Raw genomic sequence first — 25,367 nt, 5'->3', positions numbered from 1 at the left:
TCCTGGGCGGAAGTACCCAAAGGGGGCTTTCCAGCCTCCTCGTAACAACACTGCTCCTCCACCAGCCAGGAGGAGCGCAGCCCGTTTCAACTATACCGTGGATTATTTCTATCCCCCCCCACCAAAAAAAATCCAGCAGTATTTTCATTTTTAGCCTTGTAGCAGCAACCATGGCGTGGTGTGTTGGAGCAGCGGAGTGTAAGTGTGTGTGTTTTGAGCGGACGGGACGGTGAGGGTCCCAGACCTTCCAGATTGATCAGCCACAAGCTCCTGCGTTGTGAAATATTCACCCCAGACTGTGGAAGGATCCACCGCTGCATTGGTCTCCGTTCATGTGAGTAAACGATGCTGCATTGGCCGCTAATGTGTTATTTGTATTGTGAACAATTATAGAATATGGAAGACATTTACTGGGTAGAAGATCAGTATGTAATGGCAACACACTGAGGAGAAGAAGGGTCCATCCAAGTGTGTGTGTGTGTGTGTGTGTGTGTGTGTGTGTGTGTGTGTGTGTGTGTGTGTGTGTGAGAACAACAGACAGGGGGGCTACGAATTAAGCAAGGCTTAGGATGAGGTAATGTCATACAGCCATTGTGGTTGGAGCTGGACGAATCCATCCATCCATCCAACCAGCCAGACAAAGGCTGTCAGAGCGGCTCCAATCACCACCACAGTACTACACTGATCACTGTAGTAGACAGTACTACACTGTAGTAGACAGTACTGCACTGATCACTGTTGTAGACAGTACTACACTGATCACTGTAGTAGACAGTACTACACTGATCACTGTAGTAGACAGTACTACACTGATCACTGTTGTATACAGTACTACACTGATCATTACGCTGTAGTAGATAGTACTACACTGTCTGATATCACTACAGTACAACACTGATCATTACAGTGTGGTAGACAATGTAGTAGACAATACTACACTGATCATTACAGTGTATGATGTCACTACACACTACACTGATCATTACAGTGTATGATATCACTACATACTACACTGATCATTACAGTGTATGATATCACTACATACTACTCTGATCATTACAGTGTGGTAGACAGTAGCACGCTGTCTGTTGTCACTACAATACTGATCATTACACTGTAGTAAACAGTCCTGCACACTGTATGATATTGATAGAGTACTACACTGCATGATATGCCTACAGTACTACTGTCCGATATCACAACGGTATTACTCTTGTCTAGTATAGATCCCGGATCGATCGGTCTGGCCGATATATCGGCCATTATTTGGCTTTTTTGACGACATCAGTATCGGCAATTATGCATGTCATTAGGTGAAAACATTCAAACTTAAAAGAAAATAGCCGATCTCACAACCCGTTGCGTCGCGACACGTTAAGTTGTAGATCAGCAATTTTTTGAAAAATGTGAATACAGCCTAATTGTTTATTTGTGTTTATTATTATGTACTTGTTTGCTTATAACTTAATTCTTCGAAAATGTTTTCAAATCCAAGCTTTTCTAATTGCTTAGAACATTTTAGCAATTTTTGTCAAAATATTGGTCAAAATATTGGTAATCGTGTAGGACTCCAAAATCACTCTCCAAAAATCTGGCATCGGTCGGACTCTAGTACAAACACAAGATTTTTCAAAAGTGTTCACAAATAGCAGTTGTACAAGCTTGCAGCGCCGCACAAAGCGACTCGCTGAGAGCTTACATCTGCTATTTTTGAATAGCCAACGTATAAAATATGGATGAAGTGGTTAAAATGACTGTGATGCTGTATTAACACATTTTGCTGGGGACCCCCTCAAGAACCCCTGGGGGTCCCCGGACCCCACTATGAGTACCAATGGTCTACAGTATTACTACACGGTCGACCAGGATGCTCCAACAATCACACACTCCCTTTATGAACATTTTAACAGCTCTGCTCACATCCATGAGGAACGTTAAACTAACCAGGTGGAAAAGGATAACAATTCTTCCTGTGTCCCTAGAAGTATGAAAGTGTGCTATTCATACCATTACATAGATTACAAAAAGAGAGTAGAGTACAGAGGCCTGGCATCTCCAACAAAGCCTATGAAATAATAATAAAATAACGTATACAAAACTGCATTGCAGGTACAGGAATGTATGTGATGGAACAAGGCAACAGGCACTGTGAAGTCTAAGCTAACGTTAGAAAGCTGAGGTTGGATGTGAGTGAGTGATGTGCTCAGTTTGAACTGGAGTAATGACAGGCAGGTCAATTGTTCTTTCAGGTCAGATGAAACTATATTCATCCTGAGGGAGGTGGTTTTAGTTGTTACAGTAGCATTTTAAAGACAGGCAGGCGGACCACAGAGAAGCTGTTTACTATCAAACTCCATGACGCGTACACAGCAGGATCATACGTGTAGGACTAGGTAGGGAACATTTTACATATTGTCATTGTCATAATGCAAATGGGCATTTTTGGAGATCAGCGTAGGCTGTGTTAGGATACACAGGCACTGTTTGTGTCCTTTGTTGTAGCCATGATTTGACCCAGGCTGATATATCAGCAATGACGACATCGATATCGGCAATTAATGAAGCCGATGTGTCACAATTTGTGGCCATATCGTTTTAGGTGAACATTTTCAAAAACTTTCAAAAGTAGCCGATTTAGAAGCTCAGCACACTTGACGCATTAACTTGTTGATCGGCTATTTTTTAATTTTCTATTTTTGAAAAACCTACTCTACTCTCCAAAATCGGGATTGGCATCGGAACCAAAAATTTGGTATTGGTCCGTCTCTACTTATAATTGGCTCCAAAAGAGTATTTGTCACCAATGTGTTGTGATTGGAACACTGTATCTCATACAGTCATACACAGTATTCCTTCATCAGCATGACACTGAGGCCACTTGCTGATGAGGCACTATTGTTATAACACGGCTTTGTCCTTTATGTGTGCATTTATTAAGGTCATTTTTTTACTCTTTTATCCACAGCAATTTACAGCAGCAGTGTAAGCTATAGTCCATAGATCAGCAACATTGCGGAGAACGCAATAGTAAGAAGTACAAGGGTCAGAGAAATGTGTGCTTTAAGAAATTACTTAAAGTGGCTACTGATGGCTATTGGCTATGGATGTTTCTAGCTAAAGCTCTTCAGTCAGGTGACAAAACAAAAAGTGCTGCATCCTCAGCCTGACTGACTGGCCAGACCTGGAGTGCTGTGAACTCGAGAAGTAAATCTGATGGTGACCCATATGTTTGAGTCACAGCTACTTTGACACACTCATTATTCAAAAATAAGAGGTTCATCTTTAGCTTCTGTTCCTCAGGAAGACCACATGTTTTGCAACACCAGACAGCTGACCTCCTACCTCACCTCATATATGCATTTCTGCTGTCTAATGTATAGTCTACTGACTGAATAGATGTTGTATCTAATGGAGTCTACTGTCTGACGGGATGTTAGTCTACTGTGTGAATGGATGTTGTGTCTAATGTATAGTCTAATATATGAATGGATGTTGTTGTTTCTAATGTATAGTCTACTATCTGAATGGATGTTGTGTCTAATGTAGCTTACAGTCTACTGTCTGAATTGTTGTGTCTAATGTAGCCTAAGAGTCTAGTGTTTGAATGGATGTTGTCTTGTAATGTAATGTTGAACTATAGTGTACTACACGTGTCCATGTAGATTATCAATCGACTTGTATTATTAGCATAACAGTTTCATGTTAGGGCTGTATAATTATACAGTTTCACCACAGCCTGTAGTGCACCAGGTATTTGGTGGTAATACGTGTGTGTGTGTGTGTGTGTGTGTGTGTGTGTGTGTGTGTGTGTGTGTGTGTGTATATATATATATATATATATATATATATATATATATATAGCTCATGGGATTTGCAGCCATATTTTCTATCCTGATGTCATCACAATTTCAAAATCATGATCTTGAACGACGTGAATTTGTTTCAAAATATGTATAGTTTTTGGGTTCATATGGGTTGTGTGTTTAGCTAATTGTGTTGTTGTTCATTTAAGTTTCCATTCATATAAATGTGTCGTAGCTACAGGTCCGTTGTTCCTCCATCAGGGGAGGATGTTAGGAAGGGGGATTTTCTGTCTGTCAGCCAGCAGACAGACAGAAGTGCTGCCTTGATAATACAACGTGTCACGTTAGATAATTTACAGTAAGTGTGTTTTTATTGCGAGGTGAACACTTTCATTTTCACGTTTACAAGAGAGCTGTTCTGTTTTATGACCTTTTTCTTTTGAGAACCTACGATTTAGCTTACATCCATACTTGAGCCCATAATAATATGCATCGAAAAAGAAACAACTCAGCAATAAACTAATAGAGGAAAAATATTAACGACTGTAATTCAGGCCTGCCTGTATTCAGTTCTTCGTGAAATACCCTATCTCCTTTGTTGTGGTTGAGACCCGCCTCATCTCCTGAACCTGTTTAGTCTGGGATCAAATCCCACCGGAACATTTTCTCCCGTGTCTCCCCTACACTGACTCCCTCTCACCTGCCCTGCTGCCTTTCTCAATGAATACAAAAACATAGCTGACATCAGTGTGTCAACTAGTCAGGCTGACCTCGAAAGAATGAACATGGAAGGACTCACAACATATTTCTGCTGCTTTTATTGACCATGAAGCAAGTTCGGAAAATTGTATTAGTTGTATTAGTGATAACCCCAAGAATTGTGTTAGATCGGTCAATTAGCCAGTATGTCATTCATCCATCCATTCATTCATTCATGCATTCATTCATTCATTCATTCATCCAGTGAGTGGGTCTCTCAGTCATTCCATCAATCAGAATGATGACACAGAGAATTCCCCGTGGGGAGTAGTTTAGTTTTTGTTCAGTGATGTCATGGTACTTTTAGCAGGGTAATACCATGACTGCTACTGTTGCTTCCCTGCTCTTCAAAGACGAACAACACTACAAAACACTTCCTGTGTGGTTCAAAGGTCACAGGTCAGCAGTACCAACGTTTACCTTTCTTATCAGCCAAAAATAGTGTAAATGTTACAAAAAATATGTTCAAATAATCCATTTGTTGGGACAGCAGATAGACAGTGTCTAGAGCTCATGTACTACTCACTGCTGTTGGGTTTGTTAGGCCGAGTAGAATGGTGTGTTCATATTACTTCGCCTGGAGCTGAAACTGTAGGAATATAGTCAGTCTCTCTCTCTCTCTCTCTCTCTCTTTCTCTCTCTCTCTCTCTCTCTCTCTCTCTCTCTCTCTCTCTCTCTCTCTCTCTCTCTCTCTCTCACACACACACACAAATGCTCTCGCTTTTTGTCTCGCTCTTACTATCTCTCAGATGTACCAGATAGATAGATTTTTATGTGCAGTGTTGTGCAGTTTTGTTTTCTGCTGTATAGCCTAATAGATATATTTTGATGACCATCATAAACATTTCATTTTATTTTATCTTTCAGAAGTGTAAAGGAATATTTACAAAAAAGTAGGCTAATTGTGTTCTGTTCTGTTCTGAAAATCTGATATTAAATTAAGAATGCAGTGAACAACCAATACGAATAAACACGCACGCACGCACGCCCGCACACACACACACACACGCACGCACGCACGCACGCACGCACGCACGCACACACACACACACACACACACACACACACACACACACACACACACACACACACACACACACACACACACACACACACATACATACACACACTCGATATACACACACACACAAATAAGTAACCAAATATACATAAAAAATAATAAATACAAATACAAATAATATTGATATGTAATAACTATATATATATATATATTATTATTACAATTCAATATTATTTGTATTTATAATTTTAATGCATATTTGGTTACTTATTTGTGTTTTGAATGTTTTAAGGCCAACAAAAGTCCAACAAAAGTCAAAAATACAGGGGGCACGGTGGCGCAGTCGGTAGCGCTGTCGCCTCACAGCTAGAAGGTCCTGGGTTCGATTCCCGCCGGGGACGCTGTGGGCGCTGGGGGCGTGTTCTCTCCTCCACGTCATCGGCGCCCATACCCTAGGTGGGGTTGGCGAAAGGGCCTCTCTGTGTGGAGTTTGCATGTTCTCCCCGTGTCTCCTAGGGTAGTTAATACCCTCACAAAAACATGTAGTAATCCTGGTCACTATACTGCCTCCCCCTGGTCAGCCGGGGCGCCTGATGGAGGAGAAGGGAACTGGTTGGAATAATGTGTTCCTTCCACGCGCTATGTCCAACCAGGGAAACTCCCCCCTGTCGGGTGATAAGAAGCGGCCTGCTTGCTCCTCATGCATTGAAGGAGGCATGAGCTTCAGCTTGGGCTCTCCCTAGGCTGGCAGAGGGTAGGTAGTGCCCAGGATTACATAGGCAATTGGCACTGGGTGAAAAAAAAAAATGTGGGTTACAAAATCGTGGGATAAAAAAAAAAAAGTCAAAAATACAATAAAATCTCAAATTTACGAATGTTCATGTGTTTTTAAACATCCATAATGTTCTGGAATAAATTTACGGGTAATAGTCCAATCGTGAAATCGTGGTTCAGAATACGATTGTACCATCAAAATCTGTAATTGTTGCATTCCTCAGTTGTTTGCCACTTAATGCCTTGCCACATGGAATGGGACCGCTAACCTTGGCTGTGATAACCACTTTCAACCTGGGTCCCTATTTTGGGCATGTAGGTGTTATAAGTGATTATAGTCATTAGAGCTTGTAGACAAGCTATTTTTGCCGCTTGACACCATTCTGCGACGAAGCATAAAATCAGGCTTAAGTGGTTAATGAATTTGTGTAAAGTGACGCCAAAGTCTTTGAATAAGTCAGTGAACACTTGACTTGCTGAGTCAAACACACTGGATAAGAGCGCAGGATAAATGAATCAGAAAACCATACTAAGTTGAAAACTGTGAGATGTCACTACTCTGAGGTCACTTACAACTGAGAAAGATTCTCTTTATTTCTGACAACTCATGATTATTCATTTAGACAGTGTGTGTGCATGTGTGTATGCACATCTCTGTGTGTCTTTGTTATACTTGTATTTTTCTGTGCATGTTGGGGAATACCCTTTTCTTGCTTCCAGTGTTTCAGCAGAAACACATTATTTCCGCTTCACTCAAACTTACTATCTTACCAGAACTGTCATTTGGTTTGACGTAATTTCCATTTTTTAAAGAACGAAAAAGACTAAGAAATATTTTTGATCAAGTACTCAAGCCACTGAGACTTTCAAGAACAAAAAACCAAATCACTGAGACTTTCAAGAACAAGAAGTCAGATCACTGAGATTCACCAACAATGTATGTATGTATTTGCATACTCAACCTCAACAGCACTGATGTTTGTCTGATGATTGATTTGACAGACTTCCTACTTCGCACTATAATTTGTTGATGCCATCCATGTAGGCTATGTCTAAGATTAGATTAGAAAAGATTAGATTACATTTGATTAGATTAGACTGTATTTTATTAATCCCAGAGGGACATTTTTGTGTTTAAAATGTGTATGCCATCAATAGCTAAATCATAATTTAGTTAATTCGATCATATTTGTGGTATGTGCTACGATTTGGAATTGCTTTGGGTTATTTTGGTCAAGTAGGATACTGCTCAGTGAACATGCTTGTTGTTAAAGTGCATGACTTACCAACATGACTTAACCAGTATAACCTACTGACCTCTAGTTGATCAGAATTATTAACCAGCTAGTATTCATTGGTGTTCATTTAATACTCAAGAGTTTGCCATGCTAGTGTAGGAGAAGCTGGTATGGTATGGTTTGGATGTTATCTGTGTCAGTGCTTTAAGATGTTCCTCAACTGGTTTCACACTCGAGCCACAGTATATGAACTAAAACTGTATTCCCACGGTATCTGTCACCTTCTAGAGACACCATTTTGATGCAAAATATGCCTATATTGAAATCCCAGTATTGCTTAATGCACTAATCATGAGAGCATAACAGAATTACAACCGTTTCAGTCCACTAACTTTCTACTCTCTAAACACAGCGTTGTGTGTCGCTGTCAACGTCCAGGTACACGTCAGAGGAAATGCTTTCATTTGAATTAAAAGATTATCATTTCACCTCCCAATGTTTTCAACACAGTGAAGAGATGATTTACAGTACACATCACATGCCGGTCATGTTGCTCTTGTTTCATACTGCCCCACCCGACCCAGTTGGGGCTTCCCACCTCACCCCGTTGGGGTTTCCCACCCCCCCGAGTATGAAACAAGAGCAAAATGGCTGCTGTGTGTGAATATTGGCAATATTGCTGCTGTTGATGTACGGTATGTACATTTAGTGGCCCTGGCCCTTGTGTATTTGTATATCGTGCTGTTGGGCTATTTCATTTTTTTTTTGCTATTTTTGAATTTGAACCCTGAAAAGCAGCAGCTTTGGATATATGTGAGGTTTCCACCCAACAGAGACGATATGTTTTTATATCGATGTGTGTTGTGTGTCTATGCTTATGTCTGTGTTGTCTTGTATGTCTGTATGTAATTGTGTGTTTTTGCATGTGGTGTACGTGTGTGCATGTGCGTAAATTAGTTTTGTGCTTTCTCTGTGTGTATAATGTGTGCATGTGTGCGCATGTGTGCGCGCGCGTGTGTGTGTGTGTGTGTGTGTGTGTGTGTGTGTGTGTGTAATTGCAGTGTGCTGACTGATTGTGGAAAAGCCCCTAACATCCCAGACTAACCCACTGGACAGGAACTGGGCACTGACCAGCGTGTGTGTGTGTGTGTGTGTGTGTGTGTGTGTGTGTGTGTGTGTGTGTGTGTGTGTGTGTGTGTGTGTGTGTGTGTGTGTGTGTGTGTGTGTGTGTGTGTGTGTGTGTGTGTGTGTGTGTGTGTGTGTGTGTGTGTGTGTGTGTGTGTGTGTGTGTGTGTGTTTGTCTACACATGCTGTCTGTGACTGTCTCTGTACATTTGGTCTTCGTGTGTGTGTGTGTGTGTGTGTGTGTGTGTGCGTGTGTGTGTGTGTGTGTGTGTGTGTGTGTGTGTGTGTGTGTGTGTGTGTGTGTGTGTGTGTGTGTGTGTGTGTGTGTGTGTGTGTGTGTGTGTGTGTGTGTGTGTGTGTGTGTGTGTGTGTGTGTGTGTGTGTGAAAGAGAGAGAAATCTCTTCCAGGAGGCATACATTACCTCTCTCCATCTTTCTGTCTGTCTGGGGCATGTGATGACAATGTTTTGGGGTTGTGTGTATGAAAAGGCATGGGGCAATGTAATGGGGGAAGGGATATAATAAATGACTCTCATTACATTGTTACAATGCGACCAGAATAGACAGGTTATAAGGAGACAAATCATTGGACAGTGAACAACACATTGAAAAGTCACCAGTGATGGAAGAAGTACTCACATGTTTTACTTCAGTAAAAGTATCTATACCCTATTGTAGAAATACTCTGTTACAAGTGCAAGTCTGGTATTCAAAATTGACTTAAGTACAAGTGCAAAAGTCTTCTAAATTTGTCAAAATCTTTCAAAAATAGCCGATCTACAAGCTCACAACACGTCACATCACAACGCGTTGTGAGCTTGTAGGTCGGCTATTTTGGGAGATCCGAAGTATAAAATAGGTGATTAATGCATGTTTTGAAATAATAACCTAAATCTTCAAAGTAACTTAGTAACTAAAGCTGTCAAATAATTGTAGTGGAGTAAAAAAAGTACTATATTTGCCTTTCAGATGTAGTGGAGTATAAGTATAAAGCTTGTGATTTGTGTGACCGTTCCATTTCCAATGTCAGTAAGAACAAGGAGAACCTGAGAATTCTGAAGAGATTCTGTCTATCAATGCTCTCTGTAATCTGCTAAGTATGATGTTGTTAATTCCTTGTGTCAGTTATGGTTTGTATCACCAGTCAATCAATGGTTGCAATTTGCTATGTAAATGTCAGATTTTTGCTGCCCCACAGTTACTTTGTGAATCATTTGTGAGAGGAATTAAGCTCTGTAATGTCATTGATATTACGGCTACACAAGTTGACAGTCAATTGTACACAAAACTGAAAAGTAATGGCATATAGGATGAGATGTACACAGCTATATATCTGGCAGATGTCAGACCATGACAGCATAGTATCAGGAAAGAGACCGCAGACCTGTGTTTGCATGTGTGACGCTCCGCATGAGATGGAGAGAGAGGGGACAGATTGGTCTCTCAACCCATAAACATGCATGACATATTTAATGTTAAATTCAGTAGGGATTTCATAAACAAATCACGTTCAAATCCTGCATGCTCGTTTGGCAACTCTACATGCCTGTGATTCCAAGACAGCACTGTATTAGGCTTTAACATGCACTGTGAACTTCGGCACTCTAAACTCTATCTAATAATATCAAAGAGGCTAAAAGACTGACTTAAGACAGCTCGGTCTGAGTTGAATATGCACGGACATACACTTGTGATTTGGGGGTTTTGGAGGGACAGGAACATTGTAATTGGCTAGTTAGTAGACGGAGGTTAACTGATTGGTTAGTTAGTAGTTACAGTCCAACCATAACCTTGCTCGTATCCTATAGCCTGGTGGGCTGTTCTCTGCGATTATTAATTCACAAAAATGACATGTATTTTCAATATTATGCACAAGAAATATGACACTGATCGGCCATGTTGTATGTGACATTCACTGCGGAAAGACACACACACACACACACACACACACACACACACACACACACACACACACACACACACACACACACACACACACACACACACACAGACCCACAAGCACGCTCTATGCAGTTCTTTACTTAAGCGTTACTCACAACTCTTGCTCAAATACTTCTATGTATCCTTTAGTTAACATGGATGTTAAGCAGTACATCCACTAGAGGGCAGTTCAGAGTCAAAAGTTTGCTGACACATTTAATTTAACCAATGTCCTCCCAGCTGTAATAACTGTTTGTCCCTGTGCCAGATTGAAATTACATCATGCTTAAATGTTCTCGCCAACACACACAACCTCTCCTCAAAGCGTTCACTTTTTAAGTCTTTGTTGTATCTATATCATGGGGCTACACTACCCCCACAATTTCCGGTGGTACTGCTCAGTTTTGTCCATATCCATAAGCTTTCAGAATGCAGAGAAAGGACAAGTTCCGTCTGTATGTATTTAACACACACGAAATGTGTGTGTGTCTGAGAGAGAGAGAGAGAGAGAGAGAGAGAGAGAGAGAGAGAGAGAGAGAGAGAGAGAGAGAGAGAGCGAGCGCTTGTGTGTGCATGTTAAGTCTTATACTGTATTTTGTAACATGGGGGATGAATGAACAGATAAACAGAGCTTAGTGTACTGTGGGATTTCCAACTTTCATGTTGTCTCCTCTGCGCTGACGTTCCCTCCTGTCAACATGTAAATCATCAAAGCATTAATCTTTATCCAGCATTATGTTGTGAAGGTGATTTATGTGCTAGCTGACTGACAAGCTAACTACATAACTAGCTAACCTTTTAGCTAACTGCTTAAAGCTACAGTCCGGGGATTGTTTTAATGACTAAAGTGTTATTTTATGTTTAACCAATCCTTATGGTAGAGTATGTTATACAATATTATATAACTAGTACATCTGCAGTGGTTAGAGGTGGTCTCCCTTCTCTTCCACTGAGAACGTTTGGCCCTGGTGTCAGGTAGGACAGCACACATACTGGTTGACAATGATAATAAAGTTATTTGAATCAGACACTAGATGCTCCACCATCTTTATTGTAGGTCGGACATGGTTTCAATGCCCGCTCTTCTCCTCAGGTCATGTCAGGAGGGAGGAGTGCTGATGGAAGGGAGGTGCAGATCCCTCTCCAGCAGGTGGCACCATCCCTGGCCACACCCCTTTCCTTGGCTGCACCCCTTGCACCACCCCCTCATCGCCCAACCAATCCCTGGCCGTCAAGCGAACCCACAGGACCACAAGGTAACAAATTGACCCGTCCTTGTTCTATTAATAATAATTACACCTATTTCATTGCTCAGGGGGAAATTAAGTTCTCAGCTTCACCCAGCTGATTGCTGCCCAAGTGGTCAGACTTTGAGCTTGGGGGGGCCAGTTAGGGGTTAAGTCTCTTGCTCAGGGACTCCTCGACACATTGGCGTGGTCTGGAATCGAACCTGGGACTTTCTGTTTCCCAGACGGCCTCTCTACCCATTCAGCCTAACAGTCTGACCCGTCCGTCCTTGTTGTTCTGTTCCTAGGTGGCTCCCAGGGGCCGGACCCCGGCTTCCTGCCTATCCACGGAGGCTTCAGGGACCATTTTGTGTTGACGCCTGAAGCCAAGTACTGCTGTGAGGCCTGTAGATTGGTCCTGTGTCAGCCCAGACAGACTGAGTGTGGACACCGCTTCTGTGAGACCTGCATTAATGACCTACTCAGGTAAGGAGAGACAAAGGGAGGGATAGAAAGAGAGGAGGAAGGGAGTGAGAGCAAGATGGATGGAGGAAGGGGAGAAGTAGAAGGCGATAACTGTTTGTCCCTGTGCCAAATTGAAAGATGGAGGAAATTAATGCAGAGGAAGAAGGGACAGGCTCCGTCCGTGCCTGTATGCATTTAACGTTAAACATTTGGGCATTAAGAAAGAGAGAGAGAGAGAGAGAGAGAAACAGAAAGCTATAGGCAGAGAGAAGGCATACTTACCAAAAAATGACAGGACAGAATATGATACAAAGAACCCTGATAAAAAAAGTAAAATAAGAGTAGCAACTTTGATCAGAATGACAGAGACGAGAGACACCCAACTTTGTGGATGAGAAAGAAAGATGTGATATGTCATGTTTTGAAGGAGATGACAGTTGTTTAAGTCACAGGAAGCAGAAATAACAATTTTGAAAAAGTAACTGAAAGTCAAAACAAGTAATTATGAAACTCTCTTCTTCTTCTTTCTTTCTCTCTCTCTCTCTCTCCTCTCCTCTCCTCTCCTCTCCTCTCCTCTCCTCTCCTCTCCTCTCCTCTCCTCAGTAAAGCTAACCCAGTGTGTCCAGTTGACCTGGACCCATTATTTAAAGACAAGGTGAGAAATGTTTGTCACATTTAGCTGGTAATACTGTGAATGCAGGTTGTTGCAAATAAACGTCATTACTAACCATGTAGCATATCTCTTCCATCCCTCCATGGCTACATTTTTTGAATTTCCATGTCTGATGTCACATCCAGTTACGCTAAAGTGAAAGTAATCACTATGAACTAACTACGAAGCTAACTCTATTTTGATTACTTAATTTCAAGTTGACTTACCGTAGCTTTTATGATGCTTTGCAGAACAGAACATGCTGCATTAGTTAACACTTCCATCCTTGTGGTTGTAGATCTTCCGTGATGTGTGTTGTCATAGAGAGATCATGGCTCTGAAGGTGTTTTGTCGAAGTGAAGCTAACGGTTGCCAGGAACAGATGAGTTTACATCAGGTCATGGTGAGGTCACAACACACACACACACACACACACACACACACACACACACACACACACACACACACACACACACACACACACACACACACACACAGGTTTCACATATAACGTTTCTGATACTATTTCAGATTCACAATGTCGTATTTTCATGATTTTCTGTCATTTTGTCTGTTGCTACGTATCTTTTTCAAACTGTTTCTTCTCTTATTATCTTTATTTCAACACTCCTTTACCTCCCTTCCTCCTCCTCATCCTCTGGCTTTATTATTATTCTTGTTTTTGATTGATTGTCTTCATTCTACCTTCCTCTACCCCCCCCCCCCCCCCTCGCTCTCTATCTCTCTGTCTGTCTCTCTCTCCAGGACCATCTGAATGTGTGTTCATTCTTTGAGGTTCCCTGTCCTTTGGGTAAATGTAAAGAGAGGATGATGAGGAAGGACATTCCAGATCATCTCAGCTGGAAATGTAAACACAGAGAGACAACATGCGAGTTCTGCATGCACAAGATGGCTCTCACTGAACTACAGGTAAATAACTACAAACACTACCACAAGTAAATAAAACTACAAACACTGGACCACAAGTAAATAAAACTACAAACACTGGACCACAAGTAAATAAAACTACAAACACTGGACCACAAGTAAATAAAACTACAAACACTGGACCACAAGTAAATAAAACTACTAACACTGGACCACAAGTAAATACAACTATAAACACTGAACTACAAGTAAATAAAATAGAAACACTGGACTAGAGGCATCCCAGTAGCTCTCCTGTAAATCCTGTACCATATCAAGGTTGAGTCTGGGTTCAAATTTAACCCCAGGCTCTTTGCTGCATGTCATCCCCCCTCTCTCTCCAGCCTTTCCTGTCTCTCTACTCACTGTCAAATAAAGCAGAAAATGCAAAAATAAATGTTAGTTAAAACATTCTTTTTAAATAAAACTACAAACAAGATGACTTCCACAGAGCTAAAGGTACGGTGCATTCGTGTCAAGTGGTTACTGGGAAGTTTCTGACTTTTGAGTAGGAAAAATCCACACGAATGGTCCTCCAACACATAACTCCTGGTTGGTAACTTGGGGATTTCTCAAAGCTCTGATTTCTCTGAACTGCAGTACTGTGACATTACAAACACAAGAAGCACTGTTGTGTGTTGTGAAATATGCCAGACAAACGCAAGTTTATCTCAGGTGTCTATTTTGTAGGAAGTTCCAGTTCCCATTTGGCATGAATGCACCATAAATGTGTGTGTTATTTCAGAAACACAAGGAGACGGTGTGTCCAGCGTTCCCTGTAGCCTGTCCGAACCAATGCTCCTTCAACTCTCTGCCCAGGAGCGAGGTACAAACGCACGCACACACGCACACAAACACACACACACACACACACACACACACACACACACACACACACACACACACACACACACACACACACACACACACACACACACACACACACACACACACACACACACACACACACACACACACACACACACACACACACACACACATAATCATCATCATCATCATCATAGCATAGTTTACCAAATGGGGGATAGTGAACAATGTACCAATATTAAGGTCATTATGGTACTAACCAGTAAAGACCAATGGAATAAATTACATTAAAAAACGTGATTGTCTAAGTATATTATGTCAAAGAATTGTTGGTGCAGATGTGGCTAATAGATACATTTTTAAACCTGTCATGTTCTTTGACCTTTAAAACCTGTTTGTCTTGGCAGTGCAGGATTGTGTGTTAGTGTTGTTTTAATGTAAGATATCGTCTGTGTTTGTATCCTCTGTGTTTGTCTCTCAGCTGTCCAATCACCAACATGACTGTCCCAAAGCCCAGGTTGCATGTCCCTTCATCCGCTACGGGTGTACCTTCAAGGTGAGGGATAGGCAGACACCTTCTCCTACAGTCAGTCAGTCAGTCTGTCTGTCTTGTGTGTGTGTGTGTGTGTGTGTGTGTGTGTGTGTGTGTGTGTGTGTGTGTGTGTGTGTGTGCGCGTGTGCGTGTGCGTGTGCGCGCACGCGCGTGTGTGTGTGTGTAATAGTGTGAGGCCTCTAGTCTGAGGGTGATGAAGTTCATGTTTATTGGCTATGCAATTGTTGGTCTCGGACATTTGATACACAGCATCAGAGTTTGTTCAGCTGACACTTAACAGACTGAAAGGGTACATTCCAACCACAAAAACACTGGCTTTAGCTACTGCCCCCCTAAAAGTCCACAATTCTAACCGTCAGTCAGAGAACCCTCAGTCGACTGACGTTCTCTCAGTTGAATCGTCAAACTTCCCTGTGTTTCCCCCATGTCATTGTTGAGCAAAGTAGGAAGTGTAAATATTTACAAATCTTTTTAAACAGTTCATTTTATCAGAAACACAATGCAACATTGTGACACACACACACACACCTGAATGAAACTCCAACTCTTATACTCTTGTTTTTTTGGCAGTAGACATCACCCTGTTTCTTTTTCCCACCATTGGTAAAACCCTTGGTCAACATTACAGTCTCGACTGCCGTGTCATTGTCGATTTGTTCAATGATTGTTCACCCTATCAAGTCGATGTGCTTCTCCAAATAAAGGGGAAGGGGAATCTTTTTTGCTAGTTAGATATGACTGTCATTAGATATGACTGTCATTACGCAAACTCACATTTTGTCAATGGAATATTGCTGACACACACATCAGGAATGCCACATCCACACTGACGGTTTCATCTCACAACGCCGGGAGATTCCATTAGCGCTTGCATGGAACTGAGATAAAACAACTGCACTGGGTAGTTATAGGTTGAGTGTGTCAGTTAACCTCAAACCAATAGCCTGAGTGTTCTTGTAAAACATTGCTGTAGGCCAAAAAACCTTGAACTGTATCTCCAAAACCGTTTCAGGAAATTAAAAAAAGAACCTGTGTTCCAATGAAACCAATAAAGTTATTATTGTCTCCGCCAGGCCGAAGGAGTGGCAGAGACTATGTTTTGCACCCTGTCCATCCGTCCGTGTGTGTGTGTGTGTCCGTGTGTGTGTCCGTCTGTCTGTGACCAGCTAATCTCCAGCACCGTTGGGCCGTTCGCAACTAAACTGTGCACGCACACTCCCTGGATGCCAGAGCAGAACCTCTGCCCGGATTTTTTTCAGATCGGCCTATTATAGCGCCACCAGCAGGCCGATTTTTGCAAATACATTTTTTTATATTACTCCTACAGATTTTGTCCAAACATCATGCAAATTGGTACACATTATCTCTATAGTCATGTGATCAAGATGGATCTGTGCGATTCTTCATATTCCATCAACATTGCTGGCCCACAATAACCTACCTGACCTGGCGGAGACCTGTGCTCCGAGGAGCACTTTTTCTAGTTTAGTCTCACGATCTTGCTAATACTTTTAATTGTTGAAATATTTCTTTCTGTCATGTTCAGCTGGACATATTTTTTGGTTAGTTATTTCATTATGTCAATATTTACTTTAATGTAATGTTGCATCAAGGAGTCCTGTAAGTCCATGCATGAATGTTGTGAGCTTGTAGTTTGGCTACTTTCGCTACTTTTGTCTGACACTGTTATGCGATCAAGACAAAGCAGAAAATCAACAGTATTTGTGTGTGTTTATGTATGTGTGTGTGTGTGTGTGTGTGTGTATTTTGTAGGGTCTGAACCAGACAATGAGGGAACATGAGTGCAGCTCAGCAGCAGAGCATCTGAGGCTGATGGCAACCAGAAACGCTACGCTGGAGGCCAAGGTAACCATAGCAAACACATCTAACAGTCTCAAGTTTAGTGTCATATTGTTTCAAAGGATAAAAAGTTGAGCCTCACACTGTTGTTGCTCCCTTAGCCAGTTTCAAGATTACTAACGCGAGTGTGTGTCTGCACGTGCGCGCGTGCGTTTGTGTACAGGTGGAGGATGTTAAAAGTGAGCTGTTGGAGCGTTATAAAGTGTTGCCAGGTCTCAGCAGTCGACTGTCGGATCTGGAAACGCTCAACGAAGAACTGAGAGAGAAGAACAGGCAGCTGGAGCAGAAAGTATCTGCCATGCAGGTACACAGCTGCTAGTACACAGTACCACACAGCCTGCTACACTAGAACAGTGGTTCTCAACCTTTTCTGGATCAGGGACCCACCTTGAAAATCTCAAAAGCGTTCGTGGCCCACCCATCTGAATGGTGGTCGGATGGGTGGGGCCGCGTGCATTTTCAGAGCATGTTTATTTTAATGATCAATCAATTGATTGATGTTCCGGCTTGGATCATGTTCTGCACTATGCAACAGTGGTTCCCAAACGTTTTAGCTCAAGACCCAAAAGAGAAATTAGACGTTTGCCCAAACTAGTGAAAATAGCATCTACAAGCTCACAACGCGTCACCTCGCGTTGTGAGCTTGTAGATATACTATTTTCACTACTTCTTTTATTTATTTATGGAAATTATTAGATTTTATTTTCATTTTATTTATGAAATACTTTTGAAAAATGTAGGAATTGTTTTTAATTGATGAAAAGTTGTAATTTGTTCTCTTTAAACTTTTTTAAATCTTTTGAAATAATATATATAAATATATATATATAATTTTTTTAAATGTATGTAAGGAAAAAAAGGGATATTCTACTCCCGAGCCATAAAGATTGGTCAGCGAACATGGGTCCCGAGTACCGACCCACTGTTTGGGAAACAATGCTATTCAACATACTACACACACTACTACACAAGATACAAAACTGCTATGCAAATACTGCACAATGCACTACAACTACTATACAACATTATGTGCATATAACATGCAATATTACATCATCTATTTTCGCATGTGTGTGTGTGTGTGTGTGTGTGTGTGTGTGTGTGTGTGTGTGTGTGTGTGTGTGTGTGTGTGTGTGTGTGTGTGTGTGTGTGTGTGTGTGTGTGTGTGTGTGTGTGTGTGTGTGTGTGTGTAGAAACTCATGAGTTCTCAGTCTGAGAAGTTGATGGAAGTGGAGTTGGAGCTTCGTTCTCTGCGTCTGGTGAGGGAGGAGGTGGAGAGCCTGAGAGGAACACTGGACAACGTCCGAACACGTTTGTCCTCCCTGGAGGGTGGACGCACTGCTACAGGAACCTCAACACACACACTAGGTCTGTACTGTATATAGTTTTAGACTGATGCTAGGCTCTTGGTTTGTGCTGGTTCTTGGTTTGTGCTGTTCTGTGCCAGGGGCACAACAGTTGAACTAATCGATTTAATCGATTATTTAAAATATTTATCATTTAATTAAATAATCTATTCATAATCTATCCCTATCGTGGACAAAAATTATGAAAATAGCTTGTATCGGCTATTTTCACTATTTTTGCACAAAATGGTTGAGTGATAAATATAAAATACCCCTTATGTGATTAATTGATTCGTTGATATATAAAACATAAAAGAATACATTAAAAAGAAACGTGACTCTTGATTATTCAATGAATTGAAAAAGTAATCGATGGAAAATAATCGTCATTTGCAGCCCTATTCTAAGCCACTCGTAACACCAACTAAATCTAAATGTCTACATTTTAGCATTAATAAATGAAATCAATCAATAATTCCTCAACCCCTCCCCCCACAGGATCCCTGGAGACGCAGCTGAATCGCCACGATGACATGCTGAGCGTGCATGAGATCCGGTTGGCTGATATGGACCTTCGTTTCCAGGTCCTAGAGACGGCGAGTTACAACGGCACGCTCATCTGGAAGATCAGAGACTACAAGAGGAGGAAACAGGAAGCGGTGGCGTCAAAAACGCTCTCCCTCTACTCCCAGCCTTTCTACACGGGGTACTTTGGATATAAGATGTGTGCCAGGGTGTATCTGAATGGAGACGGCATGGGGAAAGGCACGCACCTCTCTCTATTCTTTGTGGTGATGAGAGGAGAGTATGACGCCCTGCTGCCCTGGCCTTTTAAGCAGAAGGTATGAACAACTGTGATGCTGTTCCACTGTCTGTCTTGCCTGGGGTGTGTGGCATCAACCAATGAAGTGACATCGAATCACATGGGGCGTGGCAGTTGCAGAAGCGTGTTGGGTGAAAAAATGATGGATGAAGTGATGGATAGATGGGGAAGGGAGGAATAACTGATGGATGAATTGAGGGAGGAATGACTGATAGAGGGATGGATCCGTGAATGACAGATGGAACAAGGTATAAACCTGTGTGTCAGTCTCTCTCAGGTAACATACATCATTGTCTCTCTGTCGTCCAGGTAACATTGATGTTGATGGACCAGGGTTCGACCAGGAAGCACCTAGGTGATGCGTTCAAACCAGATCCTAACAGCAGCAGCTTCAGACGTCCAGCAGCAGAGATGAACATAGCGTCTGGTTGTCCTCTGTTTGTGGCTCAGACCGTCCTGGAGAATGGCACCTACATCAAAGATGACACCATATTTATCAAGGTATTAACATGATGATAATTATGTTTATAGGTGTTTTTTTTTACAAAGAAAGACCCAGAAAATGTGCGGACGCTTGTACAGAAAATATCTTATAAAAAATCTTATATAACTTTAGGGGCACTGTAGCTTAGTGGGTAGAGAGGCCGTCTGGTAATCACCGGATCGCTCCCAGGCCGCCCAGCATATGCGTCTTAGTGTCCCTGAGCAAGACGCTTAACCCCCAATTACCTCTGAGCACCCATCAGCTGCGTGAAACTGAATCTGAATTTCCCACTAGAATGGTATACCTTCCTTCCTTCCCTGTGATGTGACAATAAAGTTGAAAAAAACAAAACAACAACCTGGGTCTAATACATGCTTCATGTGGATCTTGGACTTCATGTGGCCAGTCTTTGACGCCAGTTGTTTATGACGTATCTATGACATATGAGTCCATATTTGATTTCAGTCTGATTCGACCGCCATTCACAGCCATGACTTGGCTAGTTACAGTAGACGGTAAAGCAGTTGTTATAAGTTAAAAGTATATTGATGATTACATTATACATTATACTGTAGTATGTAATAGTTACGAAATATTGTGTGTGTATTTTTATTATTATTTGTGATCCAATATTGTATTTGATATCATTTACAGGTTACTGTGGATACCTCTGACCTCCCTGACCCGTGACCTTTACTTCTGACCTCGCTGGTCTGAGATCAGCCGACCTGTCACACCCACCGAAGCAAAGCATGATGGGAAGGATGGATGGAAGACAGGAGGACACATGTCCAACTCAAAGGGAGGGGGAAAACGAATGGATGGATAAAAGAGAGAGACGGATGGTGAAGTAATGATGAAAGAAAGCTCTAGAAGGAATGGAAAAGAAGAACAAACACTGACTTGAAAGAGAGAGAAGGTTGGATGAATATACGGATTGGAGAGAAAATGAAAAAAGGGGCTTGTAGGAAGGGGAGAAAGATGAACAGAGGAGAAAAAAGAACGGTGGCTTGGGGAAAGTATGGAGAGAAAGGGAGAAAATGGTATACGAACAGAAAGACGAAAAGAGAAAAAGAAACTGTAAGAATGACAGACAAGGGAAGTGGAGAAGATGCGAAAGATGGAAAAGAAAATGTAAGAAAATAAAGTGAGAGGGGGGACTTCATGCAGGATCAGATGAGGACCCATGAATGAGGACCTAAATTGGGGCAGGGTGTACATGCGGCTCTGATGCTGGCACGGACAGTCGCTTGGTATCTCTATGGCAACAGGGGTATTCGTCCCTGTGACATAAAGCTCATCTGACAGTGTTGCGCACATGCACAGGCCTTGCAGAGGTCTTGCATGAGTGTGTGCGTGTGTGGACGGACACACACACACACACACACACACACACAAACACACACACACACACACACACACACACACACACACACACACACACACACACACACACACACACACACACACACACACACACACACACACACACAGGCCACTGTCACTGATCAACAACATAAACCCACCAAATAACCATATTCAAATTGCGGCCATTTTGCTCTTACGTCACACTCCCCTCCGAGTATGGCGGAAGAGCAAAATGGCTGCTGTATGAATATGGTCATCGATAAATGGCAGACAAACATCGCTGGTCTGAGAGACGGCCGCACTGGAGGGGTTTGGAATCTGAAACCAAATGGAACGCTCTGAAACGGAACACGGAGAACTGGAAGGCAGAGTTCTAGAAGATTGAAGAGACATTCTGAACAGAAACCAGTCCGCTGAAACCAGTGGACTAATGCTTTGTTATTTTATACATCTATATTTAATCTTTGGAAGGACAGAGTTAGTCCAGATTGTACAATGTCGCTCATATTCTCATATGGATGGACCATGTTACCCAGCAACAGCCATGGAACTGGACTGTGGCGCTAGCATGGCTGCCAGTTGAGACTGTTATGGCCGAAATGTGCGCGTGTGTGGGTGTGCACGTGCACGTGCAGTTCTGTCTTGACACATGCTTGCCTTCCAGATACAACAAAATGACTGTTATTGAAAATGGTGTGTGTGTGTGTGTGTGTGTGTGTGTGTGTGTGTGTGTGTGTGTGTGTGTGTGTGTGTGTGTGTGTGTGTGTGTGTGTGTGTGTGTGTGTGTGTGTGTGTGTGTGTGTGTGTGTGTAGCTGGTGAATACTGGTTATAAGTTACAACTGAGATACTGAGATAAATACGGAATGTAGTATGTGTATGGGAGTGCATGCGGTGTCTGTAAACATGTATGTGTATGGGTGTGCATGCAGTGTCTTTATACGTGCCTGTTGGGATTGTGTCATTGGTTGAATCCTTTGTGTGTGTGTGTGTGTGTGAGTGTGTGGGGGGGGGGGGGGTGTATATGTGTGTATGCCCGTGTCTTGCCAAGCTTACTGTTAATGATATAATATTCATTGTAGATTTTGATATTTCATCAACAGAAACAGGCAGACCTTCCTGTCTGTTCATCAGAGTGTTGACAGGTGAGGTAGGGGCCAGGGTACGGAGGAGTTCAACACAACACAACACAATACAACACAATACAATCTCATCTTATCTGGTCCTGAGTTGTACATGGACAGCGTTACGCCTAATTTGAGCTTAATTTATACTCTGTCATACGATGGTGTCGCTTGCATTGTGAGGTTGGCAGAGTTATTATAGTTTTGAAATATTAATTTGTTATTATTTCGTTTTTCGTTCTGGTGTTTGACTTTAGCTTAGTTCTAGTGTAGTTTAGTTTTTATATAGTTCTATTTTTTTTACTTTAGTTCTATTTTGGTTTCATTAATGTTTTCCCCTTTTAGTTTTAGTCTTACATTTTGTTTTCTAAACTAATAGTAAACTATAATAACCTTGGTAGATTGGCAAGTGACACCGACATACCACAGAGTACAAATGATGCTTCACTCCCTGGCTGTTCTGATGGCTGCCATGTTGCTGCCCTCCTCTGTTGGCTGTAAATAGGAAAGCATTTCCTCTGTAACCTTACTTAAGTAGGTTTAACTGCTTAAAGCCCTTAGTAAAACGGACCTGAGTTGCAACTGTGCACTTTGTCTGCTCTTGTTTCCTTCTACATCAAATCACTTTGCCAGAAAGCTCACAATGCGTTGTGAGCTTGTAGATCGGCTATTTCTGGCGAATGTTCTTATCCCAATAGGGGGCGGTGGGGTTCAAGTGGTCAAATGCTATAGCAGGGTTCTGCTGTTGTTTTGTAGCAAAGTGTTTTGTATTAAGCAAAACCGCAAGCTGCTTTCTGGTTCTACTCTTGTCATCCAGTGAAGACAGTACAGATCAAGGTTATTATAGTGTTGCATTTTTCATTAGCATATATTTATTTATTTTTATTTTTATTTTTACCTTGATTTCAAATTAATTTTAATTTTTAAAGCGTCCCTGCTAGTTTAGTTCATTACAGTTTCTTAAACACAGCACAGTTTCAGTTATCGTGAAAGCTTTGTTTTTATTTCTGTTAACTAAAATCATTTTTTTCCAGCGCTAGTTTTTGTTATTTCATTTTAGATAATGAACTATAATAACCTTGATACAGATACAGTTATAACCATAATGCAGGAGTCACAGTAATATCAAAATATCTCAATAAAACTCAAATGGAATACATGTAATAATATGTACATATATTACAAATACAAACGACAGAACTTAGTAGGTGTTCCTAATAGCAGTTGTTGAGGAGGATTCTGGCGCCAACGTGGAGAATGGTGGAGCAAACATTGCTCCTGGTGGAAGAAGCTACCAGGGCTTCACTCTGTCTGTGCATCTCTGGTCAGAACTAGCAACCTCATGAAGTTTATGAACATGTTTGTATCTTTGATCTTTGGTATGTTTTATATACATTGTTTTTATAATGTTTGATTACTGATGCTGTGCATCATTTCATATTTGTCTTTTTATTTTATTTTATTTACATTGTTGCCCTTGCCTGCTTGAAAAAACAGACAACAGGAACCTGTTTAAGGAAACATGGGATTTCCACTACACAGAAAAGTATCATATAATATATACCATTATAAACCACAATATGTATAATCTATACTACCATAAACCACATGACTCGTGGTCATTTACTTTCATATTATGTAAAATTATCATATAATACAGTTTAGTACAGTCTCAGAGAACGTTTTTTTATAAATGAGACCAGGTCCCAGTATATCCAGTGATTCCAGTCTAGCCAGAAGGGTTTGTGTTGTTGTTTTTCCAGCAGGATTGGGAAGGACACATAACTGAGGCCGAGGTCGTACATATGTACGTACGTACGTATGCGTGTTGTCATGGAGATTATTATTTGCACAGATTGTTTATGGATGTGTGATATTAAAGATTATTAAACGAATGTACATCTGTCTTTCTTGTTTTAGATAATGCTGCGTGAACAAACAAAAACAGAAGCTTAGCAGTGCAAAGTGTGATACAGCTACTGACCGCTAGAGGGCACAGAACTCCTCTCCTGGTAGAAATAAATCTAAAGGTTAATGTTTGGAGAAAAAAAATATTTCAGGGTTTAGTCATGCATTTGGTTCAGGGGTAAATGAAGAAATACAAAAATCTCAACATTTTTGATGGTTTTGCTTGTGTTGTTGGCAACAGTAATGGAGCACAATTGTTAAATAAATGTCCAGAACACAGTGATGATGACATTAGCCTTAGCCTATGTCAAATAGCCAGGCCTAACTGTTTACCTGATATAGTACAGTGCTGATATTTTCTGCATGTTCAGTCCATTCTTCTAACAGTCTTACAGTCTACAGCTATTCGATTGCTTTTTCCGGAAAAAAACCTGATTCTTTCTATAAATAAAAGTCACTCTTTTTCCCCTCACAGGTTGCTTCAGGTCATGCATGGGTTATCTCTTTGGTATACACCTCATCACATACACATTGCACATACACCTCCACCCATACATTGCTGACACACTCACCTTTATTGACAGATTCTGTTGTTATGTTCTTTCATTTATGCCTAGCCTATTACTTATTTTTTAAATCAATTAAATTTATTGTGCCTGAGTCTCCCCTTTGTTACAAATGTGAGCCAGTTGTAATACAGAGCAACATGTAGTTTTTTTTGTTGTTGCTAATGTTTAAATAGCATAGTTCATTGTTTTCTAAATGGCATACATTTTTGTTTATTGCTATTAAAATCGCATACATCACACCACACACAAACACAAACACATTTTAATTCCATAATTTGTGTTATTTTATTCCTTTTCTGACTTCTACCAGGCGGTCACACGTTTCTGTGATGGGAGGCCCGTCCACACTGGATGTGTTTGCCCTCCTGAGGGTTGGATTGTGCTGCTCTCCTTGTCATGGATCACATAACCGTTCACATGGACATCCAGTCAGACCTTCCACTGAACCTGCAGTAAACACAAAAACACAAAACACAATGTTCATTCATAAAACATTGAGGTTGAGGCATAAAGACAAATATGAAAGATTACTGTAGGTATTTAACATTGACCTTAATATTTGATTACATTCATAT

General features: G+C 41.3%; 1 protein-coding gene across 1 annotated transcript; it reads left to right on the top strand.

Annotated features, from left to right (window-relative positions):
• The first annotated feature begins 19 nt into the window (after positions 1 to 19).
• Positions 20 to 24,210, top strand: traf3 (TNF receptor-associated factor 3). Its single transcript, XM_084045035.1, has 14 exons — positions 20 to 334; positions 11,755 to 11,917; positions 12,196 to 12,373; positions 12,956 to 13,007; positions 13,303 to 13,407; positions 13,770 to 13,934; positions 14,677 to 14,757; positions 15,241 to 15,315; positions 17,086 to 17,178; positions 17,336 to 17,476; positions 18,366 to 18,540; positions 19,017 to 19,360; positions 19,651 to 19,842; positions 20,480 to 24,210. Exons 2-14 carry the CDS (start codon positions 11,758 to 11,760, stop codon positions 20,513 to 20,515), a joined length of 1,797 nt encoding a protein of 598 aa, XP_083901161.1. The 5' UTR covers positions 20 to 334; positions 11,755 to 11,757; the 3' UTR covers positions 20,516 to 24,210.
• The last annotated feature ends 1,157 nt before the right edge of the window (positions 24,211 to 25,367 follow it).

The sequence above is a fragment of the Gymnoscopelus microlampas genome, assembly GCF_963454915.1.
Source record: "Gymnoscopelus microlampas genome assembly, chromosome: 20".
NCBI lineage: Eukaryota > Metazoa > Chordata > Actinopteri > Myctophiformes > Myctophidae > Gymnoscopelus > Gymnoscopelus microlampas.
This window is presented reverse-complemented; position numbering and strand designations above follow the sequence as displayed.